The sequence below is a fragment of the Numenius arquata genome, chromosome 4 (assembly GCF_964106895.1).
Source record: "Numenius arquata chromosome 4, bNumArq3.hap1.1, whole genome shotgun sequence".
Lineage (NCBI taxonomy): Eukaryota > Metazoa > Chordata > Aves > Charadriiformes > Scolopacidae > Numenius > Numenius arquata.
Genome location: NC_133579.1, coordinates 14692433 through 14718530, shown reverse-complemented (window position 1 = coordinate 14718530; position 26098 = coordinate 14692433). Strand labels below are relative to the sequence as shown.

Here is a 26098-nt window from a genome sequence, read left to right as displayed (position 1 = left end):
GTAAGAATAAGTGCCAGATGCAAAAACCTGTGTTTCTATGAGCAAGCACTGTCGCAGATAGATGATTTAGACTAATTTTTTCTCCTTTTCTTCTTCCTCCCTTCCCCAACCGTAAACAAAGTCCACAGCATGAAGAGGCCAATCCTTGCCAGCAGAACCAAGTTTTGAAAAACACTGTTCAACCATATGTTCAGTCCTGACCAGCGTGATAGTTAGGCGGCTGACATCTGCAGATGGAGAGTTCATATCACCATTCAGCACAAACATGCTGCTACTGTACACTGAAGTCAATATTAGCCAGACTTCGCTTAGGAGAAATTTTCAACACTGGTCTACAGTTTCACCTCACCAATTAATTTTTGCTACGGTGATGTAAATGAAATACACACTAAAAAAAAAATCTAAGACAAAAATGTGGCAGTGATTGAAAAGGGGAGCCTTTATAAATCTTTTTAGTAATCTCCTTTAGAAGGAAAATAATTTTGCATCAAATATTATATTGAAGCTGTTCATGTGATAGAAAACACTCGCCAGTGTTACACACGATGAACTTTCATGAAAGCCCACCAAACTCTATTTGCCCTGAGAATACATCCATTTAAAACAGTCTCCCAAACTTCTTTGAAGCCTAGTAGACTCAGTTTTTTTCTAAATAAACTATCAACCTTTCTTTCTAGGAGGGTGGTGAGACACTGGAACAGGTTGCCCAGAGAACTTGTGGATGTCCCATCCCTGGAGGTGTTCAAGGCCAGGCTGGATGGGGCTTTGAGCAACCTGGTCTAGTGGGAGGTGTCTCTGCCCATGGCAGGGGGGTTGGAACTCGATGATGACTTTAAGGTCCCTTCCAACCTAAACCATTCTATGATTCTATGATTCTTTCAATAAGCACTATAAGAACATAAGTCATTCCTGGGTTACTTAATGCCCTTCTGAAAGCAGTGAGAATACTCTACTGTTTGTGGGAGTGATATTGGTTCTTCTTACAGAAGCAGTAAGATAAAATGCATTTTCCCCACTACTTCTTACTTTTTCTCCCCCTTGCTCCTCTCTCAGTCTATCTGCAGCTCCTCATGCAGTCCAAACACTTTTTTTCAGGGCTTAAACAGATTTATGGTTAGCAATTTCCACAGGGACTCTGTGCATGTTCTCTCAGGCATGCTCAGGCACCACCACTCATCTGAGGGCTGGGAATCAAAATCTGTGTCTGTTCTGTCACTGGCAATGAAATTCAATAGGTCCATCCTTGTTGTGTCCTTCGTTCAGACCTGTACTGCATAGCGGTCCCCTTCTTTGAAGGCCTATACTTAAAAGATATGCCTCCATGAATTTCCTTTTAAATGTTTTGCAGTCTTATCTAAAATGCACATGTATCACTAATTATAAAATAGGAAAGTGACTGAACCTATTTTCCTTTATTATGTGTCTTTGAAACTGAAATGGACGTAGATGTCTAGACTGTAAATTCCTGGTAGAAATGAGTTAGATCTTCAGTCACACGGATTCTACTCAGAACATTTCCTGCATCAAATCTGGAGCATGCCCTTAACAGCAGACAGTTCAAAACAACAGTAATTACAACACTGACTTTGCAAATGCTGCTATATTGGGCAAATTCGCCTTCTTAATTTTTATAAATATCAGCTTCTTCATTTTTTTTATATAAAAGAGGTACACCCTAGTTCTGATCACTAATGATTCTGTCCACCATCCCTTTCCTTTTTTAAACAGAATTAAAGAAATAGTCAAATAACGAAGGAAAACATTATTTCCTCAACAGTACTGCAAAAATAGGTGTTTTGAATAAGTAGGTAACCAGATTTACCCAATATCTGATGCATGACAGAAGACTGGAAATCGGAATATTTGCAAGTTGAAGACTCCCTATTAATCAGATGTTTGCAAGTCTCTGACTTAATCTAGGCATGCCCATGAATTTACTACCATACAGTATTGCTTCTCATGGTAATATTAGTATACGTAAAGCACAGTTGATGAAAGAAAAGGAAAGACGTAGATGAAATAGTCTGCTCTGTATAATTGAAGTTCATGATTATTCTTTCATATCTGCAGCAGTTAATATGCAAACTATACAAATGTTTGTAATTATTAGTACAATTCTGTGCTCAAAACACGAACCAAGCACTATATTAACATTTTTTTCTTTGAGTAAATATCCTTACTTGCACTTTCTCTTTTTATATAAAAAGAATAAAGTTTTAAATTTATCAGCTGTTTACCAGAAGAGGAAGTAGAAACATAGCATTAGAATTCAAATATGTCTTAAATACAGTATAATGACTATATTATTCATCAGGTTCACCAGAATTTGGTGCTCTGTCTCCCAATATCTTAAACTACTGCATTCAAACTGTAGCAAAACCATAATTCACCAATATTAAGTGACCTGCCCATTTTCTCGCTCCTCTGTGTATACTGGCTGTATTAAGATAATGGGACACAGCACTTGGATGTCTTCAGTAATAATAATGACAATAATGTTTCTCTTCCTCTCATTATGTACACAGGCTGTGTACAGTTTGACTGATGGATACAGGCATCCAACCCAGAGCCAGTTGTAATTCACGGTTTAGCTTGCAATGTGCTATGGGATCTCTTGAGATGAATAGTACTATACAAAATGACGGACATTACAGATGATGAGAGAAAAATAAAATGGTCACTTAGCCCATCCCCTGACAGAAAAGGGACTGCCTTCTGTTGTTCATGATGTACTTTCTTCTGTCTTGTCTGAAATTACTCTTTTGAGGTAGCTTTCATTGCTGCCTCTGAGAGACTATTTTACAGACTAGTAGAGGTAAACACAAAATCTTTGGCTGAGCCCATCCCAACCTCCTGCTACAAAAGGTCTGCAGACTGCTGTGCTGCTGTTCCTTAGTTATGTTCGCTAGGAAGACAGACACAATGATAACACTCTCTAGGACTCATTCAGGGAATAGAATTTCTCTGCCACACTAGATCATATCTGCTGAGAAAGAGTTAGCAGGGTCCTCACAGTGGCAGTGAGAAATAGGTGATCACCACCCTAAGGCTTTGCCATGTCACTGCCTTGTTTCCAGCGTAGCTCCCAATTCCTGCTCAGCTCCTGCCAAAAACAGCTTCCCTTGCAAGAGGTCTAGCACATTCTTTCTTCACCAATAATAACATAATTAAAAATCTCATTGAAGACACACTGATTTTAATAAACTACGACTCAACCTCCCAAATTGTCCTATTCTCTCTAAAATGATGCTCTGCCTGCAAAGGACTATAGGGACACACCATCATCAGTTTCAGTTCCTCAGTGAAGCTGATATAGACACAGAGATCACAGTTTCACATACACATTAGAGATGGCTAAGGGTATAAAGCTTCAAATCTATGTTACAAGAAGAGCCAACATCTTTTTTCATCTTGCTGACAACATAAATGACAATATTTTTATTCTGCTGAACAAAACACTAACAAGGACTGAATTTGCGAAGGCAATATTTTGTTTTTTATGCATCAATTCAACATTAAACTGCATCTTCTGAGATGCCGCTGTGCCTACAGGAAGCTCCAGTTTGCTTTCTCAAACCTTCACCTTTCCTTTACACGCCAGGCTTGATCCTTCCTGGACTACATTTCCCAAGATGTACTCCAGAAAAGAGATCATGTGTATTGTGAAACATTTAGTAAAATCAAGGATGCCAGTGTAGTAGGAATTCTTGTATCACATCTCTCTCTTTGTAAATACATTGCACCCACTCATTTTCTTGCACTTTATAGCAACCACTATCACCAAATAACCTAAAAGGTTTTGCAGCACTTGCACCGACAGATGGAGTCGGTTATGTGGACTGAATGTGTACTTTATCTACATCATTTAAGCCCTGTCTGCTCTAAGAGAAATATGCTATTACTTTATTGATGAATCACACCTGGTACCCAAACCACATATAAGGCCAGTTCTCCCTCACTAGGAAAACTCTAGTTTTAGGAAAAATCCTATGTCTACAACGGCCAAATCAGCATGGATCGCCAAGAAAATGTTACAAAGACCATGCAGACAAGCCTTGTTCTGTTCTGTGCGAATAGCCTATTACAGTACTATATTTTGAGTGCTACAGTCTTTAAAAGGAAATGACACAGTAATTTTGCATCAAATCAAATCATTTCTAGCATAACTTTTCATTGGGGGTATTCTGCATGTATCCTGGAATTTGCTTTCCGGGGAGACATCAGGCACAGCTGTATGTCTGGTAAATACGTGTGGGTTTTTTTTACATATGGGTGTGTGTGAAACTAAATTCAATTTGATTCAATAATACTTCACTGTCATGGCAAGCTGGCTAAACGTTGCCTAAGAAAAATGAACAGACCATTGAGGTAGCTGTCACCAGGTGATACAGTGCATTTAGGATGGAGTTTCATTCTGTATCTGGGGTTTTATCCCACCTATCTGTTCACCACTACATCCCATTTCCCATCTCGCTCGGTCATTTTTAACAGCAATCTGCCATCTGAGGGTACTTCACAACACAATGCCATCATTGCACTCTCCTTCTCCAGGGGTCAGGAATACTTTTTCTTCAGGCTTTTCGACAAACACATTTTATGATTTCTGATGATACCCAAAAAAATCCTTCTGAAACTCCCTCAGCTTTCGGATGTTGAAGCAACAAGTATTGCTCCATTTCATTTTCTCCTTTTAGATTTTCTGCTCAGCTGGTCCTTTTTTTGTTTATCTTTTTTTTTGTCTTGTTGTTTCTGCTTATAGCTTATAGATATTCCTTCTCCATTCAGCATATCTGTTTCAGCTCTGTATATTCTATGATTCACTGAAACAGAGAAAACTATTTAGGTGACAGCATCCAGCCTAGCATCCTATTGTTTGTATTCATCCTTCCCAGACCTCAGTTATATCATGCATCATGAATTACAGAGAGAGTCATAGAATCAGAACCGTAGAATGGTTTGGGTTGGAAGGGACCTTTAAAGATGATATAGTTCAACCCTCTGTCATGGGCAGGGACATCCTTCATTAGACCAGGTTCCTCAAAGCCCCGTCCAATCTGGCCTTGAACACTTCTAATGATGGGGCATCTGCAACTTCTCTGGGCAACCTGGGCCAGTCTTCCAGCATCATGATAAAAAATGTCTTCTTTATATCCAATCTAAACCTACCCTCTTTCAGTTTAAAACTATTGCCTCCTCTCCTGTCACTACAGGCCTTGATAAAGAGTCTCTCTCCATCTTTCTCATAAGCCCTCTTTATGTATTGAAAGGCCACAATAAGGTCTCCCCAGAGTCTTCTCTTCTCCAGGCTGAATAAGCCCAACACTCTTAGCCTATCTTCACAGGAGACATGCTCCATCCCTCTGACCATCTTCGTGGCCCTCCTCTGAACCTGCTCCAACAGGTCCATGTTTTTCTTGTACTGGGGACCCCAGAGCTGGACACAGTAATCCAGGTGGGGTCTCACCAGCACAAAGTAGAGGAGGAGAATCACCTGCTCCAACCTTCTGGCCACACTTCTTTTTATCATGGTGATGATTATAATGGTTTAGAAAGAACTATTACAATCAACTCAACTGATGCTATGTATAACTCAATCCTTATAAATCCTCTGAATTAACTCTTGTGAGTTATTGATTGTATTAGTTGTAACAATTTATTTTGCATCTTTGGTCCCACAGAATTCAATCTTTTAGAATTATGGGGCCAAGACATAATGGCATTCACGTTGCTTTCACATTGGATCCTCCTGTGGTCCTGTGTTCCTGCAGAAGGAATGCTGCCTGGTTGTGGTGAGACGGCACCTGGGAAATACGGTCTTCAGCAAGCCATTTACTAGAGTGCTCTCCTTCTCCAAATCTTGCTATATGGTGCAGCACACTCATGCAATTTTTTTCATATTAAGATTTTACAATCTGATTTGTAAACTTCAGAAACCGAAGCTTCTAGTCTCCCCTATTATGAAGCTGAGCTTTATATAATTTAAGATGTATTCAGTGTTCCTATCTCTGTAATTAAATTTTAGTCTGTTTTTGTTGTTTTGAGCACCTTCTGAATTTTTTTTTCAAAGAGCTTACTAGGCATTATGTTGAAAGGATTCTGCTGAAATTTTATCCTTCATTTTCTTGTCTTTCATATTTAATGACCTTTGTTTTAAAAAATAATTATTTAACTGGTATTTGAATTAATGAAACAGGGTATGGAAAATCACAGAATCACAGAACCACAGAATCACATGGGGTTGGAAGGGACCTCTGGAGATCATCTAGTCCAACCCCACTGCCAAAGCAGGTCCACCTAGAGCAGGTTGCACAGGAACATATCCAAGTGGGTTCTGAATGTCTCCAGAGGAGACTCCACCATCTCCCTGGGCAGCTTATTCCAGTGCTCTGCCACCCTCAAAGTAAAGAAGTTCCTCCTCATGTTTAGGTGGAACTTCTTATATTCAAGTTGGTGCCCATTTCCTCTTGTCCTGTCACTGGGCACCACTGAAAAAAGACCGGCCCCGTCCTCTTGACACCCTCCCTTTAAGTATTTAAAAGTATAAGTAATAAAAGCATTGATCAGATCCCCCCTCAGTCTTCTCTTCTCTAGACTAAAAAGACCCAAGTCCCTCAGCCTTTCCTCATAAGAGAGATGCTCCAGGCCCAATTTAATAATGATTTTAAAATCATTAAATTGAAATCATTAAAATCCTATGATTTAGGAGAAAACACACTCATTTTGTTTCCTGGTTTCTAAGTCTGCAAGGTCCATTTGGGGTATTTGCAGAGTTTAAAATGAAAGTTCTCAAACAGCAGCCTGCAAGACTATTTGCAGTTTATAAATAAACCCTATTGGTCTCTAGAACCACACTAACCACCAGCATTTTATACACTCATCAGTCAAAAGGCTGATAATGAAATACCCATGGTCCTTGAGAGATTTTGAGAAACTGACAGGGAGTTGTTGCTAAGACTGACAATCTCTTCCATACAGCTATGGGGATTACTAAATTACTTTTGTCTGATTTTTTTAACGTTAAAGTAGAATTTTCACGAGCATTTGACTGGAGATGGGAATTTTCAAGAAAAAATTACAAACACCATGGGACTCACAATGAAATTGTAACAATTGATAACACTCTATTTTTAAGCTATTTTAACATCTATAAAGAAAGAGAAAGCTTCCTGCTCTTTTTTACATTACCATCTTTAGGATACAGATGTGGTTTTGTGGTTGCTTTTTCACAAAGGAATTCAATTCTTGTTTTCATGGGTGATTTCATTATTGGCCAGATACTTTACTATGTTTTTAGGTCTCAGCTATGTTCTGTTAAAGACAACGGGAGTCCTACAGCTGTATTGGATGACCCACAACTCAGCATATAGTGAAGCTGATAAAAAATAGTTTTCTCATATTATGGCTAAAAGAGAAACCTCTCCTAGTACCTGAGGCTAAGGACATTCCTCTATCCACCCTCTTTCCCCAGTTTCTGGGCTGCCCCATTCAGCTACATGGAGGAAGGGACTCACAAGTCTTTTTCTGAAGGACGGGGCTGGCTTCAAAATACATCAGATTAATATTTGCACATCAGGGATCCAGAACCACATTTTCACATCAGAACTATATGCAAACACCTATATTGCCTGTAATAGCCTGTTTAGCACCTTGAGGGACAAAAGCTGAGCAACACTATTTTTCAGCGATAGCCACAACTATATACTATGCTACATACCATATAGCTACATACACAGGGTAAGAGAGCACCAGGGATGACCAGGAAGAGGTGCCTCAAGTGCTGGGTTTGGGCAAAAGCAGAAAGCGAGGGTGAACACCAGCAGCGACAGTGGCACAAGGTTTTATTTCCATTCCCTGCAGCCCAAGTCATGCCAACCACAACATGTCACTATTTACAGCAAGTATATGTAGCGGCTGTGCCGTTGGGCAGCTCTACATCTGCCAGCAGGGTCTCATGTGGCATCACGTCATGGTATGGTGAATTTATTTAAGAGTCTTGGGGCTTGTTTCCAAAGACAAGGGCTTCCCTGAGTCAAACCGTTAGTTCCCAGAGGCCTGGGATGTCCATGGGCTGGACGGCCATAGTGCAAGTGTGCTGCGGGCATCTGGGACCACCCTGATGAAATCGGTACCAGACATATAGAATCATAGAATCATGGAATCATCTAAGTCGGAAGGGACCTTTAAGATCATCTGGTCCAATCATTAACTTCACACTGCCAAAACCATCACCATGCTGCTAAGCACCACATCTACCCATCTTCTAAATAGCTGCAGGGACGGCGATTCCACCTCTTCCCTGAGCATCTTCTTCCAATGCTTGGTAACCCTTTCAGTGAAGAAATTTTTCCTAATATGCAATCTAAACTTCCCCTGGTGTAACTTGAGGCCATTTCCTCTTGTCCTATTGCTTGTTACTTGGGAAAAAGAGACTGAACCCCACCTCTCTACAACCTCCTTTCAGGTAGTTGTAGAGAGCGTCTCTAAGGTCTCCCTTCAGCCTCCTTTTCTCCAGGCTGAACAACCCCAGTTCCCTCAGCCGCTCCTCATAAGGCTTGTTCTCCAGACCCCTCACCAGCTCTGTTGTCCTTGTCTGGACCTGCTCCAGCACCTCAGTGTCTTTCCTGTAGTGAGGGGCCCAAAACTGGACACGGTATTGTGTCACCAGTGCCACCTGCGCTCACCAGCACCCACGCTCTGTCGGGAACCGGGCGTAGACACCCACCCACGGCCGCCCACAGGACAGCTCCGGAGAGCGGCGGCCATCACCCGCCCATCTCCGGTGCTGGCGTCATTCTGGGGCTGCCACTGCCAGCACTAACCACCAGGCTGGGCAGGCACGGGGCATCTGCTGCGCTGAAAATACACCGGAGCTACCATTTTACCTCACGATATCAGCTGCCCGCACGTTTAACCGTGGGGGTGCTGGCTAACGGCTGGCTGGGGGCCGGCGCTGCCCGGCCGCGGGGGCGCAGGCCGAAGCCCGGCGCCTGACGGGATGGCGGCTGCGGGCCGACTCGGATCCTCCCGAGCCCCGACCGACCGCAGCAGCCCTTTCTCTGGAGGGCTGGCACAGCCTGGCAGCCGGCCCCCGCGGGAGCCAGGCCGGGCTGCGGCGGGGAGCTGCGGGGAGGCGGCAGGCGAGGGCGGGGGGGACGATGGCCGGGCGGGAGCCGCACAGGTGCTGCCGCAACCCGTCGCCATGGGAACCGGGCGGCGCGGCAGGGAGGGGGAGGGGGGGCGGTGCTGAGGGCGCGGTGGCCGTGGCCGGGCGGGTCTCCCCCCGCTTCGCGAGTGGGAGTGGGGAGCGGGTGAGCGTGTGTGTGTATGTCCCGGAGGTATTTCACTGTTACCATAGGAACAGGCAGGGGGGAGGCGATGCCGGCACAGCCGCACCCTCTCCCCCCTCCCCCGTGCCCTCAATGCCAGCCCGGGCCCTGAATCAATTAATGGAGCCGCGGCGGCGGCGGCGGAGCCGGCAGCGGGCTGGGGAAGGGAAGGGGGGAGGCGGCCGCCCCCCGCCCTCGCTCCGGCCCCCTCCTCGCCCCTCAGGGCAGCCCCCGCACCCAGCTGGCGTCGCGGGCCTGGGCTGCCTCCCGCGGGGCGGCCGCGGCCCCCGGGCCCCCGGCAGATGGTCCCTCCGCAGCAGCCCCTCGTCCCCGCCAAGGTGCGCTCCGCAGCACCGGGCGGCACCCCCGGGGGACGCGGGGACAACGGCGGGGAGGGGGGAAGTCACATAACAACAACAACAGCGCACACACACTCACACAGAGAAACACCCCAGCCCCGCACGGCGGTTGTGTGCGGCACCATATGGCTGCAGGGGGAGGGGTGAAGGAAATGTCTGCCGGCGGCCGAACCGCTGCGCTCATTATGTCCGATGGAGTCAGGGTCACCGCCGCCCGGCCCGCCGCCGCCCCGCACCGCAGCCCCGCCGGGGGGGACAGGGTGGGACACAGACACACACAGACACGGCCTGTCGCCGCTTCAGCTCCCGTCACGCACGGTGGGTTTTTGGGGTACGGCGTGCCCCGGAGCAGAGGGACGCAGAAAATGTCTGTATTGCAGGGGATGGTTTGAGCTCCAGGGAATGAAAATAGCCTGGCCTGCCTGCCCTTGCGTTGCTGGTGAGGAAAAATAACAGCCCCTTCCCCGAAGTCTGGCTCTGTTTCTGTTAACATCTACATACACCCTTTGTGTAAAGAGGAACGTATGGGTTACAGCTCTGGTTTACATCACAGTGCTTGAAACGAACGAGGAAAATGCAAAATAAAAGTCACCCGTATTTTTTGTGGTGTGGTTCGAGATGAAAACCTGACCCATTTCAGGGCACGTCTATTTATTTTTGACACGTATTAGGAGTTGGAATTGAAGTTGTGGGCATCAAACGCTACAGCGAGATCTGCAGCGATTAATGCTATTTTTTTTTTTTTTTTTTTTTTCGAGGGAGGCAGTCATTCCTTTCAGAGTAATCCTTGCTGATGGAGGCACGCTCGGTGCAGCGCATCCTGCCTCTGGAGAGCTTCCTCGGCTCAGGGCAGGGGAAACGCTCTGAAATGGCTTATGTCTTTCCTCTCAATGATTCATAAGATAGGTGCTGAACCTCGGTATTATTAGGGAGATAAAATCCACAGACTACAGGGTCTGGTAATAGGCAACTATACTGCTATCCATATTACCTTGTAAAATTGAAGTATTGATTTTTTTAAAGCATGGTTTGCTACTTAGCAGACCAATCCTACTACTATTGTAGTCAGTGGGATTTTGCTATTGACTTTAGTGGGAACAGTTTTTTGCCTTTAAAATGGTCTATTTCACATTATTATGGTAATGTCATTCAGCAATTCTTAAAATCGGCCTTCTTGGCCTTGGACGTTTTAAAAGATTAATGTACAAATTATTTCAGCTCAACTTATTCACCTCATTTCTGCTCATGTCACGTCCAAAGTCTTCTTTAGATAAATAAGATAGATAACTTATTGCTCCAGATGGCAGTGGGTGGATTGGACCTAGTAGATTCTCCAGTTTCATGTTTGTAAGTTTTTTTGGTTTGTGGTTTTGGGTGTTGGGTTTTTTTTTAATTTTACAGAAGCCTACATTTAGAAACCCATTTGCAGATCTCCTCTTGTGTGCAGCTTAGGCTGCATTTGGTTGCTCACCAAAATAGCACACCTTCCAAAGAAAGATTAAAAATATTAAAATGCAGCCAGCACAGTGAGTGGTTCAGTTCAACTGATGTTACACAAACAGGCTGATCCTACTGCCCATAGATAATATACATTTGAATCTTGGCACCTGCCATTGGATTGGAATTCAAAATGAGAAGCAGCAGGCCCCAAGGTCTGGAAATAAAGGCAACACAAGGAAAAAAAATGGTTCTCTGGCTATTAGTAAATAATAATCTGCAGCAGCGAAGACAAATGGCAAGATTTGAAAAAAACACATAGCACCACGGACATCAATAGATATTGGGGCTATGACACAACGGCGAACACATTCAAATTCAAATTGCGAGGTGTATCTATATTAATTATTTGCCTGTTTGTATAACGACAAGCTTTTTAGTGTCTAGCAACATTCTGCTTAGCTACTTTCTGCTATATCATGCTGTGATACTCATTAAATTCAATGTTGACTAATAAACTCCAATTTGAAATAAATGCTGGGGAATAGACATAGAATTTGTTCACAATGTTGCTGAAATCAAATATCCATGAAAAATGCCCCCCAAAAAATCGTGTTTCATCTTCCTCACATTTTCCAGGCAGTTTTAATTGTTAGGTAGATAATATCTTAAGGTTGTTTCATTCTTATAGGTGGCCAACAGGTATGCTTAGCTGCTTAAATACTAGTTTTGAAGATCAATAGAGTTTTATTACCAAATTAACAGGAAGTATCAGCCTTCTTTTACTTGGTTTACTTCATTAGCTTTATTATTATTGTGAAATGTGTGATATGTGTTTTCTGGGCTTATTTTACTTTCCCCAGCCTCCACCTCTCCCAAAGCTGACTTCCTTGCTTTAAGATGAGTTCACAGGGAGCTATTAAGCCAAAGTTTGTTTATATTTGATTTGCTTTAACACTTTACTCCATTTGTTCTTCCACTCTTACTAGAAGCAGGATTGCTCTAATGCAAATATAGTTCAAAGAGACAGGGAAAAGGGAAAGAGATCTGAATTCTCCCCATAGCAGATGTCCTAATGCAATATCCATAGAAAAAGGAAAATACTTAAAGGCAAACAAACAAACAAACTCAACAGTTGTAATTGAGTGTATGATGTGTTGTGTATGGTTAGTTGGGAAGGGGAAATGATGAGAGATGCACTTTTAATCAACTTAAATATATGGAGAATTTAAAGGACTAAAACCAAGCTCCTTCTCCAGTTTGGTTTTTCCCTCCCTAAACAATCAGAATATGGGGATTTATACAACAGAGAGCTGTCTGTACAGTGCATTGTGGTGAGTGCAACTCTGGCATTGCAAAGATTATAACCAAAGGGATGGGAGCAGGGTGCTCCTAGTATTATTTTACAACTGAATTTCGCCTTGCTGTAATTAAACCTTTCTAGATATTCTTATAGATTTTATAAACATGTCTATACACTTACTAAGCGCTGGTCTAACACATTGGAATAGACTGTGGCAAAACTGGATAGCAGTTACAGGTAAATTATTCTTTACAAATAGAAAAACTTTATCTGAATGTATCCTATTGAGAATTCAGTCACTGCCACCCAGTCAACTGGCAACACCTGATCGGGGTGTTGGGCGCACACGGTGGATGCTTTGTGGGTGGACTGGCTTCCCCGGGCACCAGCCATTAGAAAGCCTGAGCATCACCCAAGGCCGGCATTATGTCTTCAAAACAGGGGCATGATCTTTGTGCCAAAAAAATGATTCGCAGACCTTCTGCTGGTCCTATCCCAAGAGGGGATTTCATCCAGCACCAATCAGGATGGCAGAACTGGTCCTTCAAAGCCTCCCAGGTTTCACAAGCTTGACTCCTTCCAGCTTCCTATAGCTACGGTTTTTCATTTCTTTTGTAAGTCTGTTAGTTTACTCTTTGGATCTGTTAGGCAAAGTACTAATTCACTTTAAAATATTTTCACATAACCATCTATATTGTACTTTGGTTATTTGCCTGCTTTCAAATTACACCAAACATCATAATGCAAATTTGTTAAAATTTTTAAAGTCTGTATATGTGAAATTATTCCTTACTTTGCATTTATTAAGAATTAAATTTCTAAAAAAAAATCTGGTAATTACCTATAAATTCATTAAAGTTCAACGATAAGTAGTGGAAAAGACATAGTTCATTAGAATTCTATTAATTAAAAAGTTCTACTTACTATTAGTAATAAAATTTGACCTGCTTTCTCCTGTTTAAGAATGCTTTTTCCTACTCAGTTTTTGCAAGCAGTCCTTTTGGTTCAAGTTGAAAATGTAGGGCTCAATTAGGAATAGAGGTAAAGAAATCTTTTCAGTTCTACAGTTTCCTCAAAGTCTGACGTATCTTGCCAAAATTGGGCTGATTTGAAGAGAATAATACTGAAATCTGCTATACAGAAGGGCAATTAAAAATGAAGTAGTTTTATTTTAACCAGCTTTATTCAGCTCTAGACCTAGCTTTATTTATATTGCTTTATTATTTGCTTCGGTGCAAATTAAACTCCTTGAAAGCTCACCATATGCCCAATTCAACTCTCAGTTACACCAAAACAATGATAACCAGGCCTTGTGCACTGGTAAAACACAGCAGAGGATTCATGTAGGTTTTCTAAAAAAGCAGAGGCAAAGTGCAATGAGTTTACAATATACGTCTTTTTGAGAAGTTCTGGGTTTTACTGCTGCATCCATACAGAACTTACTACCCCGTCTCCTTGTGGGATAAGCCCAAATTGAGACAAAAAGGGGTAAATAGATGTGGTCTGTCTGAACTACAGGTTTTTGACAGATGCCTGGAATTGGAATATAGCCCTCATTAAAAGAAGACTGAGCTGTTTGCTCACTACAAATGAAATACTTTAGTAGTATGGCAACCGTGGCCGTGGGGCTTTGCTGAACTGTCAGAATACAAAAAAATAAAGGTTATCAAAAAGATTTCACTAAAAAAAAGTATTACTATATCTAGATTAAGGGAGAAAAGAATGAGTTACATTCTTTTTTACTTTTCCACTGCAGTTTCTTGAGAAATGCAATGGGACGAGTCATCTAATTATATATATACCACACTTGTTGGTCAGACTAGTCAAAAGCAAAGTCTCCCAGAAATTGTCATCACCTGAATGAGTTAATTTCCTCTCATATTTGCAATAAGTTCTCTAACAATTCTGCTCTTTTCCTTCTGATCATAGTAAGAGTTTGGTAATGGTTGCAACAAGTACACATGAAATACACTAGCACAGGTAGACAAAAATACGGAGGTGAAAAAAGCGCATTACTTCTCATCACAAGTGGAGTAAACTGGAAAACAGAGGCAGTTCATTGCAAACATTCCGTATAAATCACAGTAATCTCATGCACTGGTCCACATAGGATAGTGCTGGAGCTCAGAAACTTGATGGTCCCCTTCCGTCCTCCAGACTAGTAGTATCTCCAGACTACTAGTATCACTACAGCAATAAGCCATGGAAACTGCTACAGTCACACTGACCAACAAACCATGTAGACTCAGTCTCCAAGGGAGCCTGCAAAAGTTGTTTCAGAGCTCAGTAATTAGTAAATAAACAAATGAATCCCTAAACAAAATACAGTGCATCCAGGTGCATTGCGCAATAATTATTTTCCTCTGCTAGCTTCAGCCAACCTAAGAACACATACCTAAAACTTAATAATCTATTCATGAAACAAGAGCATGAAGGCTGAGACCACCAGGAATACTAGAATTCAGTACAAAGAGGAAGGGAATATGCTGGGATTTCATCGCGCTTCACAAGTCTTTCCTGGGGTTGTGTGTATGGGCTGGAAGGTAACTAATCCTGCTAGACACTCTATGGAAAACACCTGGGGAGATGCTCTAAGACACTGGGTAGCAGCAAGGCAGCAGGTAAGTGCCATCGCCAATGCCCGCGCTCCCACGGGCACAGAGCAGGAGGGGCAGGAACGTGACCTTGTCCTCACTTCTGCTCCAGCCAGCAAAGCTGAACTGATGTAAAGAGCCTACTACCTCCCTATGAGAGCCATGGAGCTATCATACCCTTGTAAAATCCTTGGAATAAATTTTGGCTGAATCGACCAGAGTTTTTCTAGGGGTTGCAATGCACTTTCTACTCCCAACACTACGGGTTATGAAACAATGGCCTGGGTTTGAATTTACCTTTTGAGATGGTTGTCAAAAGAGCCTTAGAAGATGGAATAGGATTAAAAAGGGTGGCTGCTGAATTTTCTCTCTCTGCTGTTGATCAGTATGTACACCACACCATTTCTCTCAGCTTCTTTCTACATCTTCACATGTCTGTTTTCTACTGTGTATGTTCTCTTAACGTTCATTTTTTCTGGGCGACATAACCATTAAAATCTATTTCTCTTATAAGTACCCCTTTAATTAGCTTAGTTACCTTTCCTGGACGTTTCATCTGTCATGACCTTTTAGAGATGAGGTAAATACACTAAGCATGTTATTAAAGGCAAAGACATATCATTTAATTAACGAGAAGAATAAGTTTTCAATATGATTCTCTATACTTTTCCTAATACCAATTTTTGCTATCCCTGCTATGCTTATTGAAGATACGCTTATTGATTGTTTGAAATTATTCCTAAATATTTCCCTTGAGAGGCTATACTAATTCTATACATTTTAAATGTGATTGAAAACTTGAATTCTTCCTTTCCTTTCAAAAAGCTAATGACACAGTGGCATAAAATGTAAATCATCTGGCAACAGCCTGTAGGGAATTCTGCCTGCCATGATTTCTCCTTTTTCCTTTATTATTTCTATTTTCCCTCCCAATTATTCCCTTACTTGCTTAACCTAATTAATGTGCATTTCCATCCACTGTTGAAACCCCTTCATTTGTCTGAGTTTTATGTGTGTACATATATACCTATGTGTGTGTATATACACACATTGGACTGCATTTGTGTCGCTCTCAAATGCTTACTATGGCTTCCCAACTCTTCACCTGCTTTAATTTGTCACCATAGCCAAAGTTTCAGCCCTGCTTTAGTAAAGTCAGTACCAGATTGGTTTCATTTCAGAAGGAAGCCAGAACCAAATGTTCACCTGAAAATCATTTAAAAGGCTTCTGAACATAACAGGTTAGAGGAAATAATTAACACTTACAAAATCCAAACTAGTTGCACCCACCAGGTATAGTTCATATTGACACTTAACAACTCTATTTTTAATGATTTTCTTACTGATTTTCTTTTCTGGTGTTGTAATATGGTCTGTCATTTCTATGAACTACCTTTACCACCTTTTTTTTTCTCTTTCTAGTACATTTTGGCCATCCTCCAGTATCATTGCCATCCATAGTGGCAATTGATATATTTTAATAATATTTTAGTTACTTCATTTTTAAGTTCTTTAGTGTTCTTGGATTTGTATTAGTCCTGGTGATGCACTACAATTTAATATCTTGTTTTGCCATCACCTCTTTTTTATTCCTCTATTTCTGACCATTCTTCAGTTTCGTCACCTAAAAAATGTAAACCAGGACAGGCATTTCCTCATCGCCCACAACAGAGAAGATAGACACTGAAAAATGAAGTTCTGTGAAACCTTTTATACTCCTTGTCTTTCCTGTCTGCTGAAACCTCTGGCCATACCTTCGCCTTTCTTCACTTATTGTATCTAAATACTTGTATAATTACTTGCTTAATACTCCTATCAGCTCAGCGTAGTGAGCATTTGTCCATTCACAAGTTTGATTTCCCACATGCCAACACAATGCTGCTTTATCCTATAGGTAGGTCATGATTTAGTGGCAGCTACTTCAGCTCTGGATCTGCCTTGAACAGAAGTTTTCCACAAAATCCACCTGGCAATACTGGTAGTGGTATGCGTGAGTCGACAATAAAGCGAGCAATCACAAGACATATACATTTAGAACGGTGAGTTAGAGTCATAAATCACTAAGTGCAAGTGATGTCACCCCCTAAATTTTCTTAAATACAGGCAAAATGTTATCGCATTCATCTCTTGTTGTATTAAAAACTTTGAGATAACAAAATTTACAAAACTTTCAGACACAGATCTTACTGGCAATATAATATATATAACCTCTCATTTCCCAGAGGAGCTTAATTACAGGTTCTCCAGTGAAAAAGGTTGAATGAGTTTCATCCTAGGCTCAAGTAGGTCTTTTAATAAAATTGTCCTTCCAAGTCTATACAGAATATTGATATCTGAAAAAAGTATTTACTTGAGGTTAACTCTAACATAGATCAGATTGGTAAAGTAAAATATTCCCTACAGCTAGCCCCTTAAGTTGAAAAGTATCCACATATACAACTAAATGGTTCAAGCCCCACAATTCAATTTCAACAACTAGCTTTAATCCCTGCAGACGTACATAATAACTGTCAGGCTTTGCAGCTTGCAGAATTATTGAATAAGCAGTTAGAAGCCTGTACAACTACCTGTGATAAAGTTGATCATCACTAAGAAAACCCATTTGCATCTAGGAGAATGCTCAGTGCCGTAACTTGTACCAAGTCTTTCCTGGATATTGGCAACGCCTACCTGGATATTTTACGTTTATAAACCATTAAAAAATACCTCACTAGTGGAAAGGTAAGGTTTTGAGGTTCATTATTTAAATAGAACAAAAAGGTAATTTAAGACCTTTAATTTGCAACCTGCTCTAGGTGGACCTGCTCTGGCAGGGGGGTTGGACTAGATGATCTCCAGAGGTCCCTTCCAACCCCATGTGATTCTGTGATTCTGTAAGCAAGCTACAGGATCATTTCCAGTGCTGCTGTAGGACAATGCAAACTCTCATACAGCAACTAGTATCTCCTGAGTTTTCTGAAGTCAGAGAGGCCTCTGGCAGGTTTAAAATGACATATACAAGATCAAAACATCTTTTATGTCCTGGAAAGCTCTACTCATTTTGGAGGCTTTGTTGGTCAGGGTCAACCTACTCAACAAGGAAGAAAAGATTCCTGTGATGCTCTGTGGTGCATGGGAGGCTGCAGAATCTGGTAGGATCCTCCTGGAGAGTGCTTCCTGCCATGCTGTCTCATGATCTTTCTCCCCATCTACCTCATTTATATCTCTCTTCAACATTTGCCCTGCTTGTTTTGTTCCTCTTTTACCAGCAAAGTCTCAACAGGTGTATCCTGCATATGGGGAAAGACCAGGACCCAAATAGCTTCCTTCAGACCAAAACCAACAGCTGCTGGTTGCCTCCTTTCAACACCAGACCAAACCTCATGGTTCAATGTCAGCCAATTTTAATTTATTTCTGTAGTGTAAAATGAAATTTGAATCATTAACTCCCACATTTTTCCAGCACTAGCACTAGCCTTCTTCTCAGAGGGGCCTGTGTTTATGATAAGCCCTCTCTACACGGAGTCTTTCTGTGCATGTATTTGTGTAGTCTCTCCAGATTGTGTCTCCTTTCTGTCTAGAGCATTGAACAAGAACAATGGTGATCACCCCAAAAAGATAGTGAAAGAAACAGTCCCCATAAAAAGATCAGAAGAAGTCGCATTATGCTGTGCTGATGCCTATCAGCCCGTTTTAGCGCCAACCTGCTAGCAAATGCCTGCTTATTTCTCACTGGTCACAGAACTGTGTAGCCACAGAAACAACACACGTAGTACCCCTGAAGAAAATCAGGGCTGAAGTGTCTGGGCTGGAGTCCCTGCCCTGCTGCATCATGACTGAATCCAGTGCAGCTTCGCTAACAAGAGGCTGAGGGTAAGACACTGAAGAACCAAGTTCGCTGTCTCCTCGGTCTTCTCGGCAAAGGTTCACAGCAGCATGAAAATTAAACTGGGAGGTTTTAGTTTGGATCACTGGAAAGGTGTGGGCTTTCAAGCTACAAGCCTGGCCTGTACCAGGGGATGGCACGGAATCTGTCACCCTGTCTCATCGAATGTGTGGGATGGATATATCAGTAGTAGGTTTTGTGGTGGTACTGCTCCACCCTGTTAAATGTTTCTAAAGTAACGCTAACAGTTTCTAGTTTTGCAGAAGCAGCACTTTAAAATGCTCCCTCTTTTAAAACTCTCTCTCTTTGGCTCATGTTTCTTTGGAAATTTCTAGCTCAACATTGTTACCAAGAAGTCTCAGATCCTCCTCTCCCTTTGCCTCTCTCACACACACCCCCCCATGTGGAGATGGCGCCTTACATATGGCCGCTTTAACATTTTTAAATTTCAGGACAGAGTTATTCTCTTTATTCATGAACACCTCGTTGAACGCCTGCATTAAGAGTTGCCAACTAAACCGGTTTTGTTCCATCTGCTATGACCATTTTCCAGCACTGTCTGTCTGATTCACCGGCATCCCTCCTCACCGAGTCCATCGGGAGGTCTGCAAACGGCAGGGCAGAGGCTGCGGGGGTAACTGGAGGAGACAGAGCTCTGCAGACCTGAACTTCCTGAGTTAAGGAAAACGAGGTGGGCACTTAAAAGGGGAGGGATAGGGCAGCTTCTGAGCCTGGAAGGTGCATTTAAGGGGGACTGTAAACTACCGCAGATAGTTTACAGTACCTTGGGATAAATTATAGCTCACCCTCAGCATCACCTTTCTGTGGTACTTACTGCCATTATGTGCTGGCAGTTCAGTAGGCTGCAGAGCTACCAATATATATTTGACAAACCCTTTTATTCAATTTGTATATCGATGGCTACAAAAACAGGGAGAAACGCAATGAAGCAAAGCTGCATATTTTCAGATTGCTATAAAACGCCCTAAAATAATGAAAGATTTAAAACATAAGATAATTTAAAGCATAAGCTATTTTTACCGGGATCTGTTTTTTCTATTGTTCATAAGCAAAGTCATTTATATAAAATCAAACAAACCAAATAATAAATTCACACGTCCATCTACTATTCTTCACCACTAAAAGAACAAGATGTGGGCTGGGATATAGCCTGTTCCATAGGACTGACTGGACTGTAATTTTAAGCCCTAAATCCTGCAATCAGGTTCAGTAGTACAGCCCCGCACCTGCAGAGAGCCTCACTGGTCTGCTAGCGGCAATCCAAGAGGTACCAGATCCTCCTGGAGGATCTAAAGATGTAGCTAAACAGAAGATAATGTGGGTTCTGAATGAAAGTTCATTCCATGGTTATAGTTGGAAAATATAAAAGAAGACATAGGAAAATTCATACATTACCAGGCTTGTGATTTCATTAAAGTCATTTCAAATTAATAATACATAAAAGCAATCTGAACTTGGCCTTTGAGGTTATATTCTATTAGTTTGCTAATACCGTGTAAATTCTGTATTTGAAAGGTATCCTGCAGTCATCTTGGCCCTTCTTTTTTAAAGAAAAGTTCTGCTTAGAATCCAACGATACGGCTTGGGACATTATTTTCTGACATACTTCTGAATTAAGACTGATTTTAGGAGCCATGTTTGTGTCTATGGGCAACATCAAGCAAGAGAAAGAAAAGTGGCGAAAAGAAATTTGTTTTCAAGTTTCCAATCGATAAATAGTTTCAGTTAAAGAACTGTACAGAAAATACCCAGGAAAAAAAAACACCATAAAAATCATGTATATAGTTCAAAAAGATATTGTACTAGAAATATTAGTTCCACACCACCTTATGGATTGTGAGTACCAACCATTACAAGTCGATACTGTCAGCCATTTGGCATATTGGTTGGCCTAACACATTCATACAGTGTGTTTAGGCGAGGCATAATTTCACTACTTTCATAAAGCGCAGCTTGGGCTTAATGAAAGAAAACCTACAGCGCTAACAGTAGCAATCTGAAAAGTTGCGGAAGTGAGATACTGGCTGAGTTGCATGTACGAATACCTTGCTGTGTGCTGTCCCGCTCTGGACCTAAAATGGCTGTTTCGCAGGGGATGTTGTTGCCTGGTGACCAAAAGTGCATCTCCTAGGCCACAGAGGGATGTGAACATGCAGAAATTGATTTGTTCCTGTTGCTCTTGAGGAGACCATACCCATAAAATAGATTAAGCCAGCACATAATCATCTATGCATTCTCCTTGCTGGCATGCTTAAACTTGATATTGAAGATAGACCTGTGATTTTGAGCTACTTACCAGCCAGGCAAGGGAAAAACAGAATAATACCTCGTGTGCTAGTGCCCACAGAATATGAAAGTAGACCAAGCCTCAGCCACTGTGAGACTGCAAGACACCCCTGCTTCAATTAAGTCTGTGTTGTACATCTAGCCTGTTCCGGTGCAACCTCCCAGTTGCTATCAGGCTCTCTTTCTTTCATTAGAATCAAGTAGTTAATTAGCCCCAGCCTGTCCTCTCTCCTTCTCTCTTTCCCTTTAACGCAGCAGTAATGATGTCTAATTACCAGCAGCAGTGGATTACAGCACCATCAGGAGCAAATCTCTCTGGCTGACAGCAAAGCCGAGCAGCAAATCTTAAAGCTTCAAGGAGAGAATAATTCCTAATGAAGTATTTGAATATTTGCTTATTTTTGACTAGCTTGTGACTATAGAGTCCAACTTGTAATTTCATCCGTCCTGTTACTGCAGAGGGAGTGCTCATGCTGCCAGCAGTGATTAATTTTAAATTGAAATTGCTTTTACCTATGGTGAGATCAAGTTATGGACAAGAAGAGGGAGAGATTCACCATTTGGGAATCTGTTACTGTTTGTGGCTCTCTCTGCGGACTAGACAAGCTCAACTGTATGGGAAAACAATGAGAGAGGAAAAAATGAAACAGTGGGGATGTTTCTTAATGTTCATAAATTAATAAACTCTTAAATTATTAGCAAGAGTTAAAGAAGTGGGAGAATGGGCTTTTAAGGCTTACCAACAATTACTGTCTGATGAAAATCCGATCTCTCCCCTTATAACTTATCATTCCTGGCTGGGTGAAATCCTAGGCCTTTTGAAGTCAATAGGAGCTTTGCCATTGGCTTTCTCCAGGCCAGGGGCTGCATCCGTGTTCTGTCAACCAGGTTGTTCCTGAGCCTTCAGCGCCTGACAGGCACTGCCCCTGCCCTGGCAATAGCTCATACAAACCATTGCCACTCCACGGGCCTACTTAAATACTCCTCTGCCTTTTTTGATGGGATAGTGACACCAGATTCACGGGTTTAGAAGGGGGCCAGCGTTTGTTTCTCAGAGCTGAATGTTGTATGAGTGCTGAGTATCACCTTTCCTCATTTGTGTTGGACAACAGATTTATGTTGGCCAGCAGGAGGAAATTTGACATACATGCACAACCTTTCCTCTAACGGTTTATATGTCATTGTTCGAGTAATGTTGAGATATCCAGGAACTGCTTACAGATAGGTCATGATAACTCTCCTTTCTTGATTTTATTTGCAGGCATCCTTATTTTATTAGGATGCCTGCTTGGTTGCTTCTATATGAATATAAATATATATATAGGGGCATACAGAGACATTCACAGTTGAGGCTATGATTTCCCCAAATGAACAAAGGTAAGACCAGCAAGGTGCTCAAGCTCTGACTGAAATCTCTGAAGGAAAGAAAAATGAGAAAAAATTTTGATTATTTGATCTGAAAATAAAATAGAAGAGGGGATTCAAGGTGGGACTCCAGGCTTTCATGGCCTAGAAACGGTGAGAGAAAACAGACAAGCTGGTCATCACTAAGTGTTGTGTTTCAGAGGCCCAGAAGAGAACTTGATTTTTAAATTCCATTGTGTAAAATTAAGCTTAGCCTTTTTATTTAGTAGCGTAGACAATGTAATTTAAAAAAATACTGAATTTGCTTACAGTTTTGAACTTGCAGTGAAAAGGATAGTCTTAGGAATAAAGGTTCTTGCCTACTGGCTCTCCAAAATTATTATTTCAGTGAGCAGAGGAGATGTTAAAAAATACCGACCTAATTGGAGACTTCTGCTTTAGACATCATTTTTTTAATAAATTGTATCTACAGTACCCTCTGGGGTCAGAGATCCACAATCAGTCATCTAACGCTAGAACAGAAAACTGCCAAATAACTTGAATCTATAGGCAGACCTAGAATGCCTTGGTGAATAAAAACCATAGAGAGGGAACAAACTCCATCCAGAGCTTCTCTTTCACTTTCAATCTTCATATTTGTAAACTCCTTGAAATTAATTTCCCACCTCTGCCTCCCTGCAACCATGACAGCGGTGATGACAAGGGGGCAAATACAAGCCGGCCCCCGGGAATGCCCAGGTTTATGACTTCAGCGAGGCAGAGAGAGGCAGATTTCCCTGGCAGCCTACGTCACAACCCAACCCAGAACACTTTCCAAGAAGCCCCTTTTGCTGCGCCACCCAGCAACCTTCCCGTTAGGTCAGAATAAGCTACCACTCCAGGAAAGAAAAAAAAAAAAAAAAAAAAGGAAAAAAAAAAAGAGAGAGATAATATTGCTCATCAAAGCCAAATGCCCAGGCAGGGATATTTTTAATTGCCGGGTTTCCTTTCTCAGCTCCCCCTCCCCGCCCGCCCCACGCACAGACAAAAGAAGCTTAGCTTGTGTGACCCAGAGCATAAGAAGTAAGAATAATGATAACATTAAGAGAGTTCAATAGGCAAAAAACCTACTTGCAGCCAACAGTCCCCATCTTCTTAAATAGGAAAATCTGTCGCTTCTGCCACCACCAAGCATAATAGCCCTCCCGCTGTCAGACCTGCGCCGAGCCCTGCAGCTCCAGCGCCTGCCGGGGGATGCCACGCTACCCTCGCGCATCAAATCGAGTTTTTCAAGCCTTATGGCTGCGAGAATCGTGCAACCCCCGAACGAGGAACAAAAATACACCCTTCCCTTCGGTCATGCGGAACCCCCGCTCTCCCTTTGTTGAGCATCCTCTCTCCCCCGCCGCCGGTAACTATCGCAGCCGGCGCTGCACAGCCAGCCTTGGCACCGCCGTGCCGCTCGGCGGCTCCGGGGCTGCGGGCTAACAATAAACAAGAATAATAATTTTTAAAAAAAATAAAAATTAAAATTAAAAAAAAAAACCCAAAACAACTGATATCCCGAGGAAACCCCTCCCCCCCCCTCCCCCCCCCAAAAAAAAATCACCGACCGGCGCCAGGCTTGGCTTTGTGCCAGCCGGGCTACCCCCGTGCGCTACCGACCCGGCCCCGCCGGCGGCGGGGGGCCGCTGCCCGGGGTACCCGGGACCCGCCACAATGGCCGGAGCGGCGGGACAATGGCCCACCCCAAACCCCGCCGCGGTGGCCCGGGAGAGGGGGGACGAAGGGGACGCGGGGTGGGAGTGGGGGGGGAAAAGGGGGGGGACGGGACGACACACAACGAGGACGAGGAGGAGAACGACACCGACCCGGCGGGGTGTGTTGTGCGCACGATCGCTTTAAATAAAAGGACCCACAAAAGACCTCGGCGGTGTATAATGTGACAGGCAAACGCAACATGGTGATGATGACTTGGGGGAAGAGGGAGGAAGGAGCCAACTGTGGCTGCGGCTCCCCCTGTGCCTCTCGCTCCCGGAGCGGGCTGCAGCGGCCGACATAGAACAAGGAAGACAATTCTCTACTAACCGTGGTTTTGACTGGCACGTACAGCACTTGCTTCCCTCCTCCAGCACCACCACTGACCTCGTCCGAGTTGCCGAGCTGGAAGCCTTTAGATTTGACCCAGAATTTGAATTTGGCATTATCCGTGGAGCTCGACTCGGAGCCGTTCAGGAGCTGGACGATCCGGTCGTATTTTTTACGGGTCACCGTCTTGGTTTTTCCTGAGTCCCCGTAAGTCCTGAGACACCAGTCTTGAAACTGGCGGTACATGTCCCGGTCGCCGCTCTCCATAATCTCCTAGTACACACACGCACACATGCACACGCCGGGGCGCACACACACACACACACACACACACACGGACGGTCGGTCGGACGGACGGACACGCCGCCCCGATGCGGGCCGGGGTGCGGGGCCGGGCCGCCCCGCCGCACTTTGCACCTGTTCACCCAGCGCTCATGAAAAATGCATCATCCACCTCCGAGCCGGAGCGAAGGAGGTCCCGGCGCAGGCAGATCCCGGCGGATTTTTTTTTTTCTCTTTTTTTTTTTTTTTTTTTTTTTTTTTTTGTTGTGGTGGTGGTGGTTCGGGCGGGTGGGGGGGACCGGGAGGGGGATGGGTAAGGGGGGGGAGGAGGAGGGGGGGGCAGCAATCAATTCAATAGTGTGGCAATGTTCTCCTTCATGATTATTTTTTTTTTTCCACAGGAGGCGAAAGGGGTCTGGTGGAGGCTCCTCTTATCCTTCCACGGTACGTGATCAGTCTCTTTAATAATTGTGCAAGGCAGGACTATCCCACTGGCTCCAGCAGCGTCTTACCCAGAGAGGGTTCGGGTGGATAAATAATTAAAATCCTATCCCTCGGCTTAGCGAAGAGAAAAGAAAATATCGACTCGGATCCTTCTTCTTTTCCATACATCAGCTGCACACGGATTCACCCTGGATAGTGCAGGTGAAGGGGGGAAAACAAAAAAAAAAAAAAAAAAGAAAGAAGGAAAAAAAGCCCACCCTTCCTCCGCCCCGGCAGCCCTCTGCTGCCTTCTCGAAAGGCTTTCTGTCTCTGTCCTGGGCTGTGCCTCTCCCCAAAGCAGCCTCGCCGCGCAGGATGGAGGAAGCACTGAAGGGCAAACTGGTCTCTTTGCTCCCCCCTTTATTCCAGGGCTGGGCGGCTTTGCTTTAGATATCCCCGCTCCGGGCATGAAGGTACTGGAAAGAAAGAAAGTTCTTACCTGCTATTTTCTAAGCCTAATACGTCCGATCCGCGTTTTAAGTACATATTTTTTAATTAAAAAAAAATAAAATAATAATGGTCTGTGAGCATTTCACTTCCTCATATTCGGTCCCACTGAATTTTCAGATGCCCTTTTAGGAATTTTCCTCTTATTTATTTACTTAGCAATCCCAGCCGATGGAGGAAAAAAAAAAAAAAAAAAGGCAAAAAACACCAAACCAGATATAGAGGAGAAAGGCTCGGATATTGGACCAGAGGAGAGAGAGATC

The 26098-nt window shown here is 43.1% G+C and overlaps 1 protein-coding gene across 4 annotated transcripts in view; it reads right to left on the bottom strand.

Annotated features, from left to right (window-relative positions):
- The window catches only part of NOL4 (nucleolar protein 4), a 194056-nt gene extending 169166 nt beyond the window's left edge, over positions 1–24890 (bottom strand). For all 4 annotated transcript variants that reach the window (XM_074146342.1, XM_074146343.1, XM_074146344.1 and 1 more), the window contains exon 1: positions 24624–24890. In XM_074146342.1, the coding sequence (XP_074002443.1) occupies positions 24624–24890 (267 nt within the window). The remainder of the gene's footprint in view (positions 1–24623) is intronic.
- Positions 24891–26098: the final 1208 nt, after the last annotated feature.